This window comes from Thalia democratica, chromosome 5 (assembly GCF_965202585.1).
Source record: "Thalia democratica chromosome 5, ktThaDemo2.hap1.1, whole genome shotgun sequence".
NCBI lineage: Eukaryota > Metazoa > Chordata > Thaliacea > Salpida > Salpidae > Thalia > Thalia democratica.
In genome coordinates, this window is record NC_139169.1 from 62,913,438 (window position 1) to 62,928,698 (window position 15,261).

Genomic DNA, 15,261 nt, shown 5'->3' on the forward strand with positions numbered 1-15,261 from the left:
GAATATATTTAAAGAAAAAAATGTTAAACTTAACTTTTACTATAAAAACGTTCAACAAATTATCAGGCTGAATAATACTTAATAAAACTTTATGCATTTAAATTGTTATAGTTTTTTTACAATTGTAATCGTACCGTAAAATTTCTATAAGATATTAACTAGTGAAAAAGTGTGTATTATGTTGTGAACAAAATCTACAGCTGGATAAAAATACAATTTAGAAATGTTACAGTAAGTTGGGTCCTTCAGCTTCATTTACCACGTGGTAATTTCTGTTTTGTTTTTTCAAGCTACTCTTTACAATTTTTTAGTCTAAACTGTTAGGATTTCAGCCATAAAACAACAATTTAAGGCTGTAAATGTTTTTCTGATCTGTATGTACAGCATTTTTGTTTTAAAATGGCGCTTCAAAACATGTTGTAAATTAAGAAAAAAAGTTTGTTGTTTTAAAGGTTTTACGTATATCTTCACTAACCAAATGCTATGTAACAAAAAGTAATTTGTTTAATAAACTGATACAAAGGTATTGTTATACTTTATACCGAAATAATAAAACTTAAATATAAACAAAAACTTTTTTTTTCTAGTAGTTATACGTTAGTCATTCATAAATAAAGCATACTTTTTATTAACATCTCCTTAACAAAAAAAGAGCCTTATTATAATAGTTTCAAAGATAAATCTATAAACATTAAATAGATATAATTGACGTTACTATATAAAATTCAGATTTTACAAAACAGTATGGTGGATAGTTATTTAGACTTTTGTTTTAATAACTTTCTTTTTCCATAAATTTATAACGATTGGTGTAAAAATCAATGAAACCGCATTTGTGAAAACAAATCCGCCCAAGTCAAAATATTCTTAGTTTAAAAAGAAGCTGTTTTACTCATTGAAAATATCAGTAAGCGATGAAAGCTTTTAATAATAGTTTTGTTTTATATTTTATTGGACAGCTTAGTTTTGAGCTCCAGAGCATTTCCGAATTGTAACTATTGATTTAATGATAAATATCAAAACGTTTGTACTTTGCTGAACAAATCAAAAATAAAAATGAATTTTGTACAATTAAGTTTTAGTTAACTTACATTAAAAATTTAAAGCATGAAAATATATGAAAGACATAAAACTAAATATGACTCATAAAATATTTGAGTGCAAAATTATAAACTTTAAAAATACAAAAATACTTTAAAAAAACTAATCTTATTTAACTAACTGTTTGCATAAACCATTTAACTTTTATTTTATTTTAACCGGAGCTTAAACCTTTTTTAAATTTAAATAACATATTTTTATAACAGGCTTTTTATTTTTAAAAAAATCATGACTTCATCATCATTTTTTGTTTTTATACAACTGTTTGGGATCGGATTTGCTTTTTATTCAAGTAAGTTTGATTTTTGTTTCACAACCAAAAAACTTACTTTAAAAAAAATTGTTTTATTTTGTATGCAGATTAAAATTAAACGGTTAGTTTACAGTATATATTTTAATGTGCTAAAATTTAATTTTAAAAAGCAAAAAGTAATCAAGTTTGGAATTTAAAACCGCATCTTCACTAAACAATGTTAAAATAGTAGAAATAGTTGATATTGACCTGTGATAATTTAAAAATAGATGTGTATAGATAAGTTTTCTATAAAAAAATTCAGCTTGTTTGACAAAGACTTCTTACTTACTGATAGTTATTACTAAATAGTAAATATAACAAAACAGTTTAAAATGCAAACACTGAATTGTCCGGAAATTAACTTACAAGTTGTTCGTTATAAAAAGCGTGATTCACTCAAACTTGAAAGCAGTTTGTAGAAGTAGTAAATTATACTACGTATATTTGTAGCTGAAAGGCATATTTTATACCATCCCGTTTCAAGGGTTTATATGGGTTGTCTTTGATATTCCGTAAAAAACTACTTAACATTTAACTGAAACTGAAATTTAGTTGATTATATTTTATGATAAACTTTGAGTTAACTATGTTTTCCTAACAAATGTGAATTGTTTTAAAATTTAAGTTGTAAAAGTTAGCATTCTCTCAGTTTTTATTCTCAACATTATTTTTAGTTACTTCACAACTTTGATTAATTCTTTTTTATCTTTATGTAGAAAAACGAATTTGTTAACTTTCACTTATAATTTATGCAGGTAATGAAACACCACACCGATGTGATAGAACATGCGTTGCAGGAGAGACAATGATTTGTAATTACGACTGGAATATTCAATGGTTTGTTTTATTACTCCTTGCATTACTAATAACCTTGATGTATAAGCATATCATAACGTGTTAAACACTAAAATGTTGAAAAAAAGAAAGTTTTAGGGAAATTTTAGAAAGAAAAATTAAATTTAATCTAACTTTGTACATTTACAAAAACAAGTATGTAATGAGTAAAAATTATTTTGTAAACTCAAAGTTCTCATTACTAACAACTTTATCAAATTGTTGTTCAATTATTTTATATATGATCAAAAGAGCTTTTTTTTAACATTTAATTAAGTTAGTCAATATAAGCAAACTATTGCTTATACTCTATATATATTTTACGTTTCAATCAACAATTTTGTACCATGTGACGTACAACTATCAGGACGAGAACACTCGCATATGGTCCTTGTGGTAACTGCACAACTAAAGCTTCAGATTGCTACAACAAAGGTTGCTTCCCTGCAGACGGTTTTTCCAAACCAATCATTCAAATTAATGATCATTTACCTTGGCCTGTTATTTCAGTCAGTGTAAGCTGTATAAATTGATTAAAATTGGCACGGTATGAATGTATTTTTACAAATCGTCAAAGCAATACTTACTTATGTATGAGTCTAAATACCAATATGTATTTGTAAAATAACCGTTCAAGTTTTCAAAAGTTTGTCTTTATTAAGGCATAAAGTGCATATAGAAAAAACTTATATATAATGAAAAAACGTAACAACACAAATTAAAGAGCATTTTGATTTTGTTTTTATTTGAATACATAAACTGGCTAGTATATAACAATAAAAATAAATCAAAGGTGTTACTGTAAATATTTTTTTAATTATTTTACTTTTGTACGCATTTATTTCAATTGTGTCCGTTGATAAAAACTTTTTTTAATATTTTGCATCCAAGATTTAAACTTGTTTTTCTTTCAGGTATGCGAAAACGACACAATAGTGGTGAATGTTCGCAACAATCTTCAGAATTGGGACGTCATGACAATCCACTGGCACGGACTGGACATGAGGGATTCTCAGTGGATGGACGGAGTTCCAATGGTGTCCCAGTGTCCAATTGCATCAGGCGAAAGCTTGCTGTACAGATTCACAGCTTATCCTCACGGTATGTTGATAAAAAGTGTCTTAAATTATGGAAGTTTTACGTGCTTAATTAAAATACTTTATTGTTTCCTAAATAAGAGATCGTAAGGAAATTTATACTTGTACAGTATATAAGTTTTTAGCTTAGTCATGACGCATACGAGTTTTAGTTCAACAATTCAAATCATCTGCAAATAACCATTATCCTTTTTACTTTATTTTTAAAAGGTACTCATTGGTGGCATTCACACAACGGATTGCAAAGGGGAGACGGGCTTGTAGGACCTCTGATTATCAGGCAACCAAAACAAGACAACGTTCATTCAGATTTGTACGATGTTGGTAAGTTTAGCTAATTTAATATGTATTTAAGTCTCTGAAACAAAAATAATATCTTATATAAACTAAAATAAAAACAGCTTTGATTTAAAACTATTTAGTTAATTTTAGTTTAAAACAAAACAAATGTGCACGTTATTTTGTTAAATGATCTAAATAATGTTTAAAACTTATGTATCTTTTTCCTCAAAAACCTTTTAAGTTAAAATAAATATTATTTTAAGCTGCAAAATACAATCAAACTTAAACTTTGAACTTATAAAGAGAAAACAAGTAAGAACTTTTACAGATACCGACAAGCACGTTTTCATGGTAAGCGATTGGTTTCACACTACTGTATTGGACAAGTATACTTCTCTTTTAGCGGGAAACTTCTTAAACGGACTAAAAGCAGAGAACATTGTTATCAACGAAAGAGGGGTAATATTAAGTATTATAGTTAAAGGAAAAGTTTTGTATTAAGTAAAAATGGTACATATACGTTGCAGCAAAGTTTTCTTAAATATAATCTCTCAAACAAAACTATTAAACAATAAAACAGATATTAACAAACTAATTTCTTGTACGCAGTAACTGTATTAATTATTTATAAAAGCTCTTTTCAAAGCATAAATATTGAAATTAAGTTTTTCAGCTTCATGTAATAATTTATTAAAATACAAAAAAAACATTTCTAATTATTTTTCAGCGGACGCCTTACTCAACAACAATACCATACGAATTATTTTTGTTAACTCCAAATAAACGAACTCGATTCAGAGCTATCAGCCATGCAACCCTTTACTGCGCCTTACAGGTTACCTTTATTAATAACTTATTTTTATATATTTATTATATTTAGTTAATAACTGATAAAGAACACAGTAATGAAATTACTATAAAAAGTCTTTTATTTTAATTTTTTATGTGTTTAAATGAAGTCGATTCAACATGATTTGTTTCTAAACCAAATCTTTGTGATTAAATTTTATGAAACAACTAATATATCTTTATCAATTACTAGTTTTAGAAGTTCTTTACAACTTTAATAAATATAAACTGAGTTCTGAAATTGTCTACTTATTTTTTTATATTATTTGTATCTTCATAAAGTTAAGTGAGTTAGCTTGTATATTTTCATAATTAACAGAACATGGTACACAAAATAAATGCTTATATTTCTTTTTAAAGGTAAAAGACAAACTATTTAAATTAAGAAAACTATTTTAAAATTTATAGATCACCATAGACGATCATGATCTCACAGTAATCAGTACTGATGGAAACGACATTCAGCCTGAGATTGTATGTTTTTTTTCAAGTATTTTTACGTTTGAAAACAAAATCCTTGTAAAATTAGGTTTAATACTACAAACTAGTATTTAAACTACAATCATTGAAAAAAAAAAAATCAATTTTTTTATTGTGCTTCTTTAACTGATTAATACATTACTAGGTTTCGACAATAACAATCCAACCAGGCGAAAGATATGATTTTATAGTAAATGCAAATAAAAATCCCTCTAACTACTGGATGAGAGTCACAGCAGTCACAGGAATTGGTTATACTGAGTGTGCGAATCTCTCACAAAAAGCTATTGTTAGGTAAAAATGAATAAAGAAGTATTAAATCTTAAAATATATGTTATTGTATAATATTTTAAATTATGGCTCTACTGAAAAGTATAATCTTAAAATTACAGTTTTATTTTTATATTTTTAAACTTTAACGTTTCATTTTACGCTAAGTATCTATAACTTGAGTTTTTTATACACACTGAATTTTACTTTAGCTATTTGATTTAAGAAATGATAAACTTAGTATACTTTTAACTTTGTAACATATAGCTTTGTTTTTTCTTTAGATACGATGACCCGTCAGTTAGTAACACAACTCTACCTTCAACGAACAAAACTAAAGAGTTTAGAAATTTAAATCCTATGTTGAAAGAAAAGAATGTGGTAAACCCAGTTTACGTAAATCAGCTGAAATCTGTTGGCAACATTTCTGAGAAACTCAGAGGCACTCCTGACGAAACTTTGTTTTTTGAACTTAGTTTTGATGCCGGACCGGTGATTAATAATATAGTGTACGAGCCAGCTGACCGACCTTTGCTGTACCAGTACGATACCATAGATAAGAGTACAATTTGTAATGCTCCAAACTTCACTGTTTCGAATGATGTTAGTTGATTTGTCCAAATTTTGGTATGTGGAAGCGAAGAATGTGTAAACCTTAATAAGCTTAATTAAATTTTTATAAGCAATAACTACTATATTTTAAAAATATTTAGTCACAAATACTAGTTAAATACATTAAATTGTAAAACTCGTTTGAAATTCGGCACATATGATTTGCTAATGTTTATATTTTTATACTTTCGGCTAAAATTTAACCTTGATACTCACTACAGACAAAGCAATGTGTGCACGTAGTGAAAGTGAAAAGTAACCAGTTAATTGAAATGGTGATATTCGACAAGGGCGCCGGAACTAATAACGATTCGGGTCATCCGATACATTTACACGGTCAACCATATGCCGTTGTTGCCATGAAAAGGTAAATTACACTTCTACCAGTAAATTGTTTCAAGCTATTATCTTTTTACTTGAAATAAAATGAACTCTTTAGCAAATAAACATGTTTAGCAAATGTTTGTTAAAAGGATAAATGAGAGCGAACCACTGCCAATGAAGAAAATGAAGGATATCTACTACAACACTAAAATTGATAGACAACTGGTGAATCCCCCAATGAAAGACACAGTAATTATACCGAACAGAGGATACACTATTGTCAGGTTCTTTTCAGACAACCCCGGATTTTGGCCTCTTCACTGTCACATACTGTTCCATGATTTAAGTGAGATTGTTGTTATGTTTTTTAACATCAGGTATACCTTTACATACACATTTATTTATTGTTTGTCAAAATCTAAAATTTTGTTTATCTCAATCTACTGACCGCACTGATATTGAAAACATTATCATATTTACTAAAAAATGATTATTTTAAAGCTTCACGCGGAAGCATTGTATAGAAATAGTTTTTTTTGCAGCATTTATTTTAATAAATTTTTATCATTTGAAAAGCTTTTTTAAACTAAAAATTTAATAATTTAAACAACAAAATAAAAATTTAAAGTTACTTACTGTTAAACTAAAAGCCTAACTGTAAGTTATAACCACATAAACCTCTTTCCATTGTTTTCAAAAAGTACGTTTCTAAAGAAAGTCGCAGATTGTTGCTTCGCGAGTCGTAGGTTTTTTCCGATCTCTGTTCTACAGTACAAATTTAATTCAATATTGTGTTTCTCAAATACATATCAAGTTATGAGAAGTTCTTAAACGTAAAAAACAAAAACGAGTTGCAACAAAACTGACTTTAAAACGCAAGTAACTTTTCAGCTATGTTTCTTGTGATTCAAGTAGGAGAACCTGGTGTTGTGGCAAAAAATGTTCCTAAAAATTTTGAAAGATGCGGTAGCTACGAACCAGATGACAGTGAAAGCAGTGCTCATGAGATCACTGCTGACTTTTTTCTGTATTTATTCACTTTTTCGGTACTTACAATAATCAAGTAATCTTTTAATATTTAAAAACGTTGATTGTCTATTTTTTACTTGTTTTTTGTGTTTCTCTAGACTACTTTCATGAAAAAAGTTAATTTCTAAGTCCAACTTTTATACTAACAAATAACATAAGGGTTAATAAAATGTGTTTTGCTACAAACATGATAAAAAACAAGAAATATATGAAATCTTTAAATAAACTTATGAATACTGTTTATTATTCTCGTTTTACATGCTTAAGAGGCTTGGCTTATCATTTTCAATAAACATTACTTAAAATTTGTTTACTTAAATAAAGTATAAAATACTACTTTCGTTTTTAAAAAAGTATTAGTTTCGAGAAAAATGTTTTAGATATTTCTTAACAAAATGTTTTATATTCTTTGTGGTTACACTTTAAATTTAAAACGTATACCTACCTAAACACTCAGGCTAGTTTTTTTTAGATTTCGAATGAGTTTAAGCTGATCTAGTTTTCAATATTTTGTAATTTTCTAGTTAATTTTGTTCAAGAACTTGATTTTAACTGATTTTAGATTGGTAAGGCTATAGGGGGGGGGGGTCCTCCTTGATTTTTACAAGTTGATCTTATTTGTTAGATTTTAATCTTAGCTACCAGATATTGTTTCTGTGATGTAGTTTATCTTTTTATCAATTTTTCTTATACTTAATTTAAAGTTATTCATAGTTTTTTTTTTAGCTTTTATAGAAATGAAATTTTGAAACTACAAATGTAAGCTCTACTTTTTATGTGAAAACTAGTGATGTACCGGACTCACTATCCGGGTCCGGATCCGGCCGGATCTTGATATGAAAAAAAGTCCGGATCCGGGTCCGGCCGTACCCGAAATTGTGGGTCCGGTACTTCACTAGCTATTTTAAAGGTTTTAGGTATATCTACTTCAACAACTAAATGCTATGTAACAAAATATAATTTTGAGTAATAAACTGATTTTAAGCTATTGTTATGCCTTATAACAGATATAAAATAATGCAATACTTTAAGGTAAAACTTTTGAAAGTAATTCTTTTAGTTACTATATGGTAGTCAAGCATAAACAAAGCATACTTTTTTATAAACAACTATTCAAAATTAAATAAAATCTAGAGTCTTATTGCAATAGTTTCAAAAATAGACATTAAATACATATAATCGACATAACTATATAAAAAAACTGATTTTTACAAATAGTCTAGTTAGATAGTGATTTAGGCTTTATTATTTATACTTTTGTTTTACCATATAAAATCTTTAACTATTGGTATAAAAATCAAGTTAAACCGCATTCGGCGTCAAAACAAATCCACCCAAGTCAAAATATTCTTTATTTAAAAGGAAGCTGTTTTAATGAAACGTCATTGTTAATTACGTATAGTCCTTTTGACCATAAGATATTTTCTATATCATAAAATAAACAAGTCCGATTATTACTGTCAAATACAGTAACATTTCCAACTACTGAAACTATGATGCATGGCCTGTATAACAAATGCATAACGCAATCTGGAGACGATTTAGTTCTAACAAACTTGTTGCAACGAAAATCATACATTTCACAATTCGGCCTGAACAAAACTCCGATTGCAAACAGCGTGTTTTCTCGATAGCGACCGAGATGAGATGACTCCTTACTTGAACCGTCATGTTTCCCCGCATCAGCCACATGGTTATATGCCTCAACAGTGTTCAATGTTCCACTGTCTTTTCATCCACCCAAAACGACAATAGTTTCTTCAATTATGGCTCAGGTCGCGTGCCTTCCTGCTTCGTTCATTTCTGCGATCGACTTCCAAGTGTAACTTTTTGGATGTAACTCATAAAAAATATTATATTGTTTTTTATGTATTTTAAAAATCAAGTTTATCATAACTAAAAGTAATAGTTTATATCACAAAGTTAAAATAAAAGCAACGATTAGCTTTCAGTTTCAAAAGTTTAAAGAGATCTGCAAGATTTACCAACTAAAACTATAAAAAAGAGGAGTGTTTTTTTAATTTAAAACTTTATGAAAATAGTATATAACGCAAGTTATATATTAAGTTATAAGCTTTTAAACTTAGCTTTTTACAAGACTTTTTTTTCTACTACTTGTATCTTCAGTATACGACTTTTGTTTATGCAGCTTTCTCAAGCTGTGATTTAGTTTCGTCCAAATTAGTCTAACATACTTACTAAATTAAGGTTTGTATACAAACAAGTTTACAGAAATGCAAAGCTGTTCTCAGTACAGTTAGCTTAATTTTGATATTTGACTAAACTAAGTTGAGTATTTTTTAGTACGTATACACTATTTAGTTAGTATTCTAAATAATATATTGCTTATTTAATACGTTCTGTAAAATTTTGAATTTGTATATCTTAGTTAAATTTTATTACATATACTTAATAGAAATGTTATTTTTTTTGTTTTTCACTTACATATTCTAGTACACAAATGTCTTCTAAGTATTATACAGTGGAAAAAATACTGGACATGAGTTATGTAGATAACGAAAAGTGGTTCAAAGTCAAATGGAAAGGTTATGGAATGTAAGTTTAACTTTTGTTGTTTAAGAGTTCTTTGAGTTAAAATTATCAAAAAATGGATTGTAATTTTTTTAAGAAGCAATATTAAAGTGCTTCACTAGTTTTACACTTCTTATTAACTTTTGACCAATATGACAATGCTTTTATACAACAATCATTTATATAAGCACCTTCATTTTTGTTATTACTTTTGTTAACTAAAATAATTAATAAATATTATTAAAACTGTTTAAAAGTTTGATATGATTAAAGACTTAAATACTTCTAATTCATTTACTATCCAGAGTATACTAACTAATTTAGATAGAAAATCAAAATTTTCATTAAAATGTGCATTATTACTTATGACAATCATTAAAAAAGTAATAAAAAAACAATTATACTTTAAGATGATGTTCAAGTTATTATTAGTAGATAAAGTATCATATAATTAAGATTAAAATCCACTTATATCTATCATGAACTATAACCACCAAATAATAATTATTTACATGTGAAATTATTTTATTGTACATAACTACTCATAGTATTTGTTCAAACTTAACAAAACTGTGTGACCTCAATAAGTTTAGTAATCAATGTTTTTAAAAAGTGATGAATGTACTTGGGAGCCTAGGTCGAACCTAGACAGATGCAAAGAAAAACTTAAAGAGTACTTTGCTAATAGAAGGGTCTCCGAAAGGTCTCATACAAATTCATCTGAAACTAAAAACTCTGGAAAACCAGCTGAAAAATGGCTTGTATGTGAGAAATCAGATTATCAGTTATCTAGGTCCACTAACAAAAGTTTGAAAAGAAAATTCCCAAACTATAGTAAGTACTATTTAAACATAGCCTATATTAGTGTAAAACTAGATTAAAAGTTTTGTTATACTGGTACTCTCATTTAATTCTTGTTGCAATCTTATTCATTAGTAAAAATAAAAAAGTAGTTTTTATGACAGCAAGTTCATTACATAAGACTAAAAATGAGAAAAAGAACAAAAAATGTTCACCAATTGAATCCAAAACGCACAAAACACAAAAAGTTGCTACAATAGATGACATCAACCTTCTATTTCTACCGTGAGTAAGAGAACTTTGTGTTAAATTTTGTTTCTGAAATTATAATGAAGCACATGGTTAATGTCTTATCTTGTTATTTTCTCTGTAAAATTTTAATTTTAAGTAATATTTTTAGTGATGAACGTGTTTTGAAACCTACACGAAATCTGAGTGATACTAAAAATACTAATCAGGAGTACTTTGTGAATAAGAAGAGTTTCCGGAGTTTCATTAAACCGAAATTATCTGAAAACATGAAGTTTGCCCAGGTTAAACGCAGAAAAACTTGTAAGTAATGTTAAATTTGTACGAATTTTTTAGTTCTAAACAGTTCTATTTTAAGCTGAATTCTTAGTGTTGTTGGATTTAATTTTTATCATCTATAAAATCTTTATGTTTCATTAATAAAAAACATTCTAATTTTGCATCAAATTGAAAACTTTTCATTCCGAAGCAGTTAGTTTCTCAAATGAAGCTGGAAACTCGGAAAGCAACTATACATCCTTTGGCTCAAAAATGCACCAAGTACAAAGAATAGTTGGAAGAAATGATAACCACTTTCTAGTTCAATGGTAGTAAATTAAATAAGTATATGCAAAATAATATAAAAAGGTTGTTTAACAACTTCTTAAATTTTTAAATTTCTCTTGTCCACAAAAAAAGTTAAACTTTTAATTAAGTTATTAAAACTGATATTAAATATAAATTTTACACAATACAGAACAATATATTATAGCACACTTTTTCAAAAAATATTATCAATACAGTCTATATCTTAACTTTTTTTTGTACAAAATGTTTTTCTTTTATTAAATATTTACTTTTGCAACAGGGTAGGAGCCTCAGTTGCTGAGTTTATTAAAGTAGAAGGAATGAACAAGCTTTTCTCACAAGATGTCATAAAATTTTACGAGTCACATGTAAAAGGACCAACTGAAATGAGAAGATTCAATGTAATTAACGTTGAAGATATTGAGAATTATTAAAACTGCACGCAACTAAGTGCTCTAAAATTTTTTTGTTAAACTTTTCAAAATCTTTGTTAGTTTTAAAGTTTTTGTTTTCTTAAAAAAACTAAGTTTAAGTTATTTATATTTTTTATGGTTATTACATTCTTAGATTTAGATAAACTAAAAATTAACACTTTACTTAAATAGTTTTTTGACAAAAGCTCAAACTTAAAATACTTCTTTTTTGCTTTTATTAAATTTAAAATCATTTTATTTATTGCTGTGCTTTGTAATTTTCTTGTATTTTAAAAGTTAAGGTTTGTAACCATTTCATAAAGCTCGTTATTTGTAATTTGTTAGTGATTTACCAGTGTACAACTTTTATTTAAGCCATTCACCCATAGTTATTTTCAAATTTATGAGCTTCGTTGTGTTTACAAAATCTTAGTTAAAAAAATAAATTAAAAGTGATTTATATTAATCACACTAATAAATAATTAGTTCCATCTAAGCTTTTGTATTTTTATGATATAGTTATAAAGTAACATTTTGTAATAAAAATGTTGATTAAGTTATTTATTTATTTCTACTATTGTTTCAACATGCTTTTTCTACCCTAAAACGTTTGCTTTAAAAAAAATAAAATAAAGTACATTGAAATTTTATGCTAATCATTTAACAGCAAATTATCCCAATACCTTGCTGTAAAATGAAATTCTATTTTGTATTCGAAACCTTTCAGTGTTTTTAAATAGCATATTATCATAGTACAAAAGATTATGATTGCATGACCTGTTAGTCATTTTTTAGATTTTTACTAGCAATATAACAAGTAGTAGCTTTCTACTTGTTTTTAGAAGCGCAACGAAGGAGTCCACAATAGTTTAAATGCAAAGTTACAACATAATAGTAATTGTATGATTACAATGTAGTTATTTCAAGTAGTTAACTTTCTGCTTGTTTTCTACGGTTATCACGAAGGAGTCAACAATAGTTTAAGTGGAAAACTACAGAAAAGTTTTTTTGTGACGCAATAAACTAGAGAAGATAGTATAAAAACAAGAAAAGTTTTTCTTAGAGAGTTTAAAAAATTGTTTAGAAAAAAATCTCAGAATTAATGCAGAAGAATATTTATCGTGTTGAAGCAAGGTATAAGAACTGACTTAGTAAGTGATAAGTTTCAGTTTACGATAGACTTGTGTTAGTCGTAGTAAACTGCATAAATTTCATTCACTTAATCACATTATTTCTATATTTTTGTACTGTTACTATACAAAGCAAATTTCATTTAGATTTGATTTGTTAACGCAAACTTAATAGTAAAACTAATATTAAGATTTAACGAGCCTTCCATTTGAACTTTTGTAATACTAATATTAAACAACCTATAAGATAAATAGTAAATAAACTTGACGTTAAAAGACGTATTGGTCATGGAATAATTTTTATTTTGTAAAATTATAAATAAACATTAAAAAAAGCTATGAAACAAAATAAACTTTTTAAGTAATTTATATTTTCATATTCTCATAAATATGCAGCTATTGTACTTAAAATTCCTTATGAAACTGTATACTATGAGAATTAAGTTTAAATTAACAAAGTTTATACAAATTAAACATTAAATGAAACATATTTAATTGAAAGAAAACATAATATCTAAGGTGGCAAATGCATTCAAATTAAACGAGTTGAACGATTTTAGAGTAATTCAAAGAATCTTACCAGATGCACTATTAACAACATAAGGCTTATTGTAGAGAATACTTACATACCCTTGAACCCTTAAACAAAAAACCTGTATGAAAGATAATATAAGTTACTATTTTTTTTTGTCGGATAAGTTAGTTTTCAAGCCTAACTAATCTTTGTTATGTTCAAATGTTTTTATATAATTATTTTAAGTTACAGAAAATTAAAAAAAAACCATAAGCTTGCGAAATGATTTATTAGGTTGAAAGTAATAATTGCAAAAAAAAGCTTCTTATATTTTAGTTTAAGTCCGTAATTTAACTTTTTCACTATATGTATAAGCTAAAGTTAATACTTAATAACATTAAAAGCAAATACAAATAATTTTTAAAGCTTTAGTTGCTAAATTATAAATTTTGTAAATTAATATCTAAGTAGGGTACTCAGTACAAATCTTTAATTTTATTTTTAAATTGTTTTATTTGCTTATAATAATACGCACCAACGACAACTCTTTAGTTCAAAATTCGACTTTTGTGTTTACGACTATATCAATGCCAAATAGTAAAACATGTTTTTTAATATATTGCTTAAAAGTTTTAAATGTTAATCATACATTGTGATAAAATAAGAAATACAACTAAAGAACATTAAACTTTGTTGTTTTACTCAGACTAAATGTAAACTAACCTTTTTTGAAGTTGTGATCAAGTGTATATTACAAACTATTAAAACCTTTATCAAAAGTTTTAAGTCTAGTTTAGATAAAATGTTTAACACATTTCTCAGCTTTTATAACATATTTTGATTTATTTAACTGTATTCGTATAATCAATTATTTAATTTTATTGATAAGGTTTCTTGCACCTGCAGAAGAACTTGTTGATAAATGATCAAAATACTTTGTTGAAACTGATAAATTTTCATATATATGTTTTCAAATAATTGTTTCACTTTTTATTGGTGAAAATTACATACATGATAACACTTAAATTTTATTTGTTCTTAAAAAATATAAACTAAAAAAGTTTTTTATTAAAGTAGGAAATGTTTTAAATAGACGTTTATGTAAAAATGTAAAACATTACAATACCAAAGAGGCAGTCTATTCATGTAATTTTTGTGTATCAAAAAAATACATAGTTGAAAATATTTGACGATTTTCTCCACAGAAGAAAAAGCTCTAATAAAACTTCAAATTCAATTACAAAATTTATCGTATACTTGATCATATAAAGCAGAAACTAACTTTTTTACTTCTGTTTAAATAAATAGATTGAGTATTGCATTTTTGAGTGTAACTTTACTTGTAAAGCATTATTGTACCTTTATATATATATATATATACATATATTTATAATTTGATTATTTTTACTATTGCTGTACAGCCTCAAAGATAAGTTTTAAGTATATTTGATACTTTAATTTAGGGGTGGGCAAGATGCAGTAAAAGTTAGTCTTTGGCAACTAGAGTATTATTATTTCGTTTATTTCAAAGTTACTCAATTATCAAATTCATTTAAAAAATACTAATTCTATGTTTTTTTTACCAAACCTAGTGTTAGTTTAAAATATGTTAGTGTACCTTAGACCTTCATTTTTATATTTTCATTTTATATACCAGAATATCTAGTGTAAGTTTTGAAAATTCGTTTAGCGAGATTTACATATTCGCGGGCCGCAGTCTTGCCTTATGTGGACCGGATTCCACTAAAATTTTCTTAACAATAGCGGGTCAGTTACTTTCGCTTCGCGGGCCGTACGTTGCCGACCTCTACTTACAGTCATAATAAAGTAAGATTATCAGCACTCATCAATGTACAAAGGAACAGAGATGTTAATAAATGAA

General features: G+C 26.7%; 1 protein-coding gene across 1 annotated transcript; it reads left to right on the forward strand.

The window, feature by feature from the left end:
- The first annotated feature begins 1,312 nt into the window (after positions 1–1,312).
- On the forward strand, positions 1,313–7,314 carry LOC145836722 (multicopper oxidase 3-like). The gene is made up of 12 exons (XM_082944502.1): positions 1,313–1,393; positions 2,152–2,233; positions 2,598–2,739; positions 3,145–3,331; positions 3,538–3,651; positions 3,938–4,068; positions 4,337–4,444; positions 4,867–4,932; positions 5,084–5,232; positions 5,493–5,811; positions 6,042–6,490; positions 7,036–7,314. Exons 1-11 carry the CDS (start codon positions 1,330–1,332, stop codon positions 6,189–6,191), a joined length of 1,512 nt encoding a protein of 503 aa, XP_082800628.1. The 5' UTR covers positions 1,313–1,329; the 3' UTR covers positions 6,192–6,490; positions 7,036–7,314.
- The last annotated feature ends 7,947 nt before the right edge of the window (positions 7,315–15,261 follow it).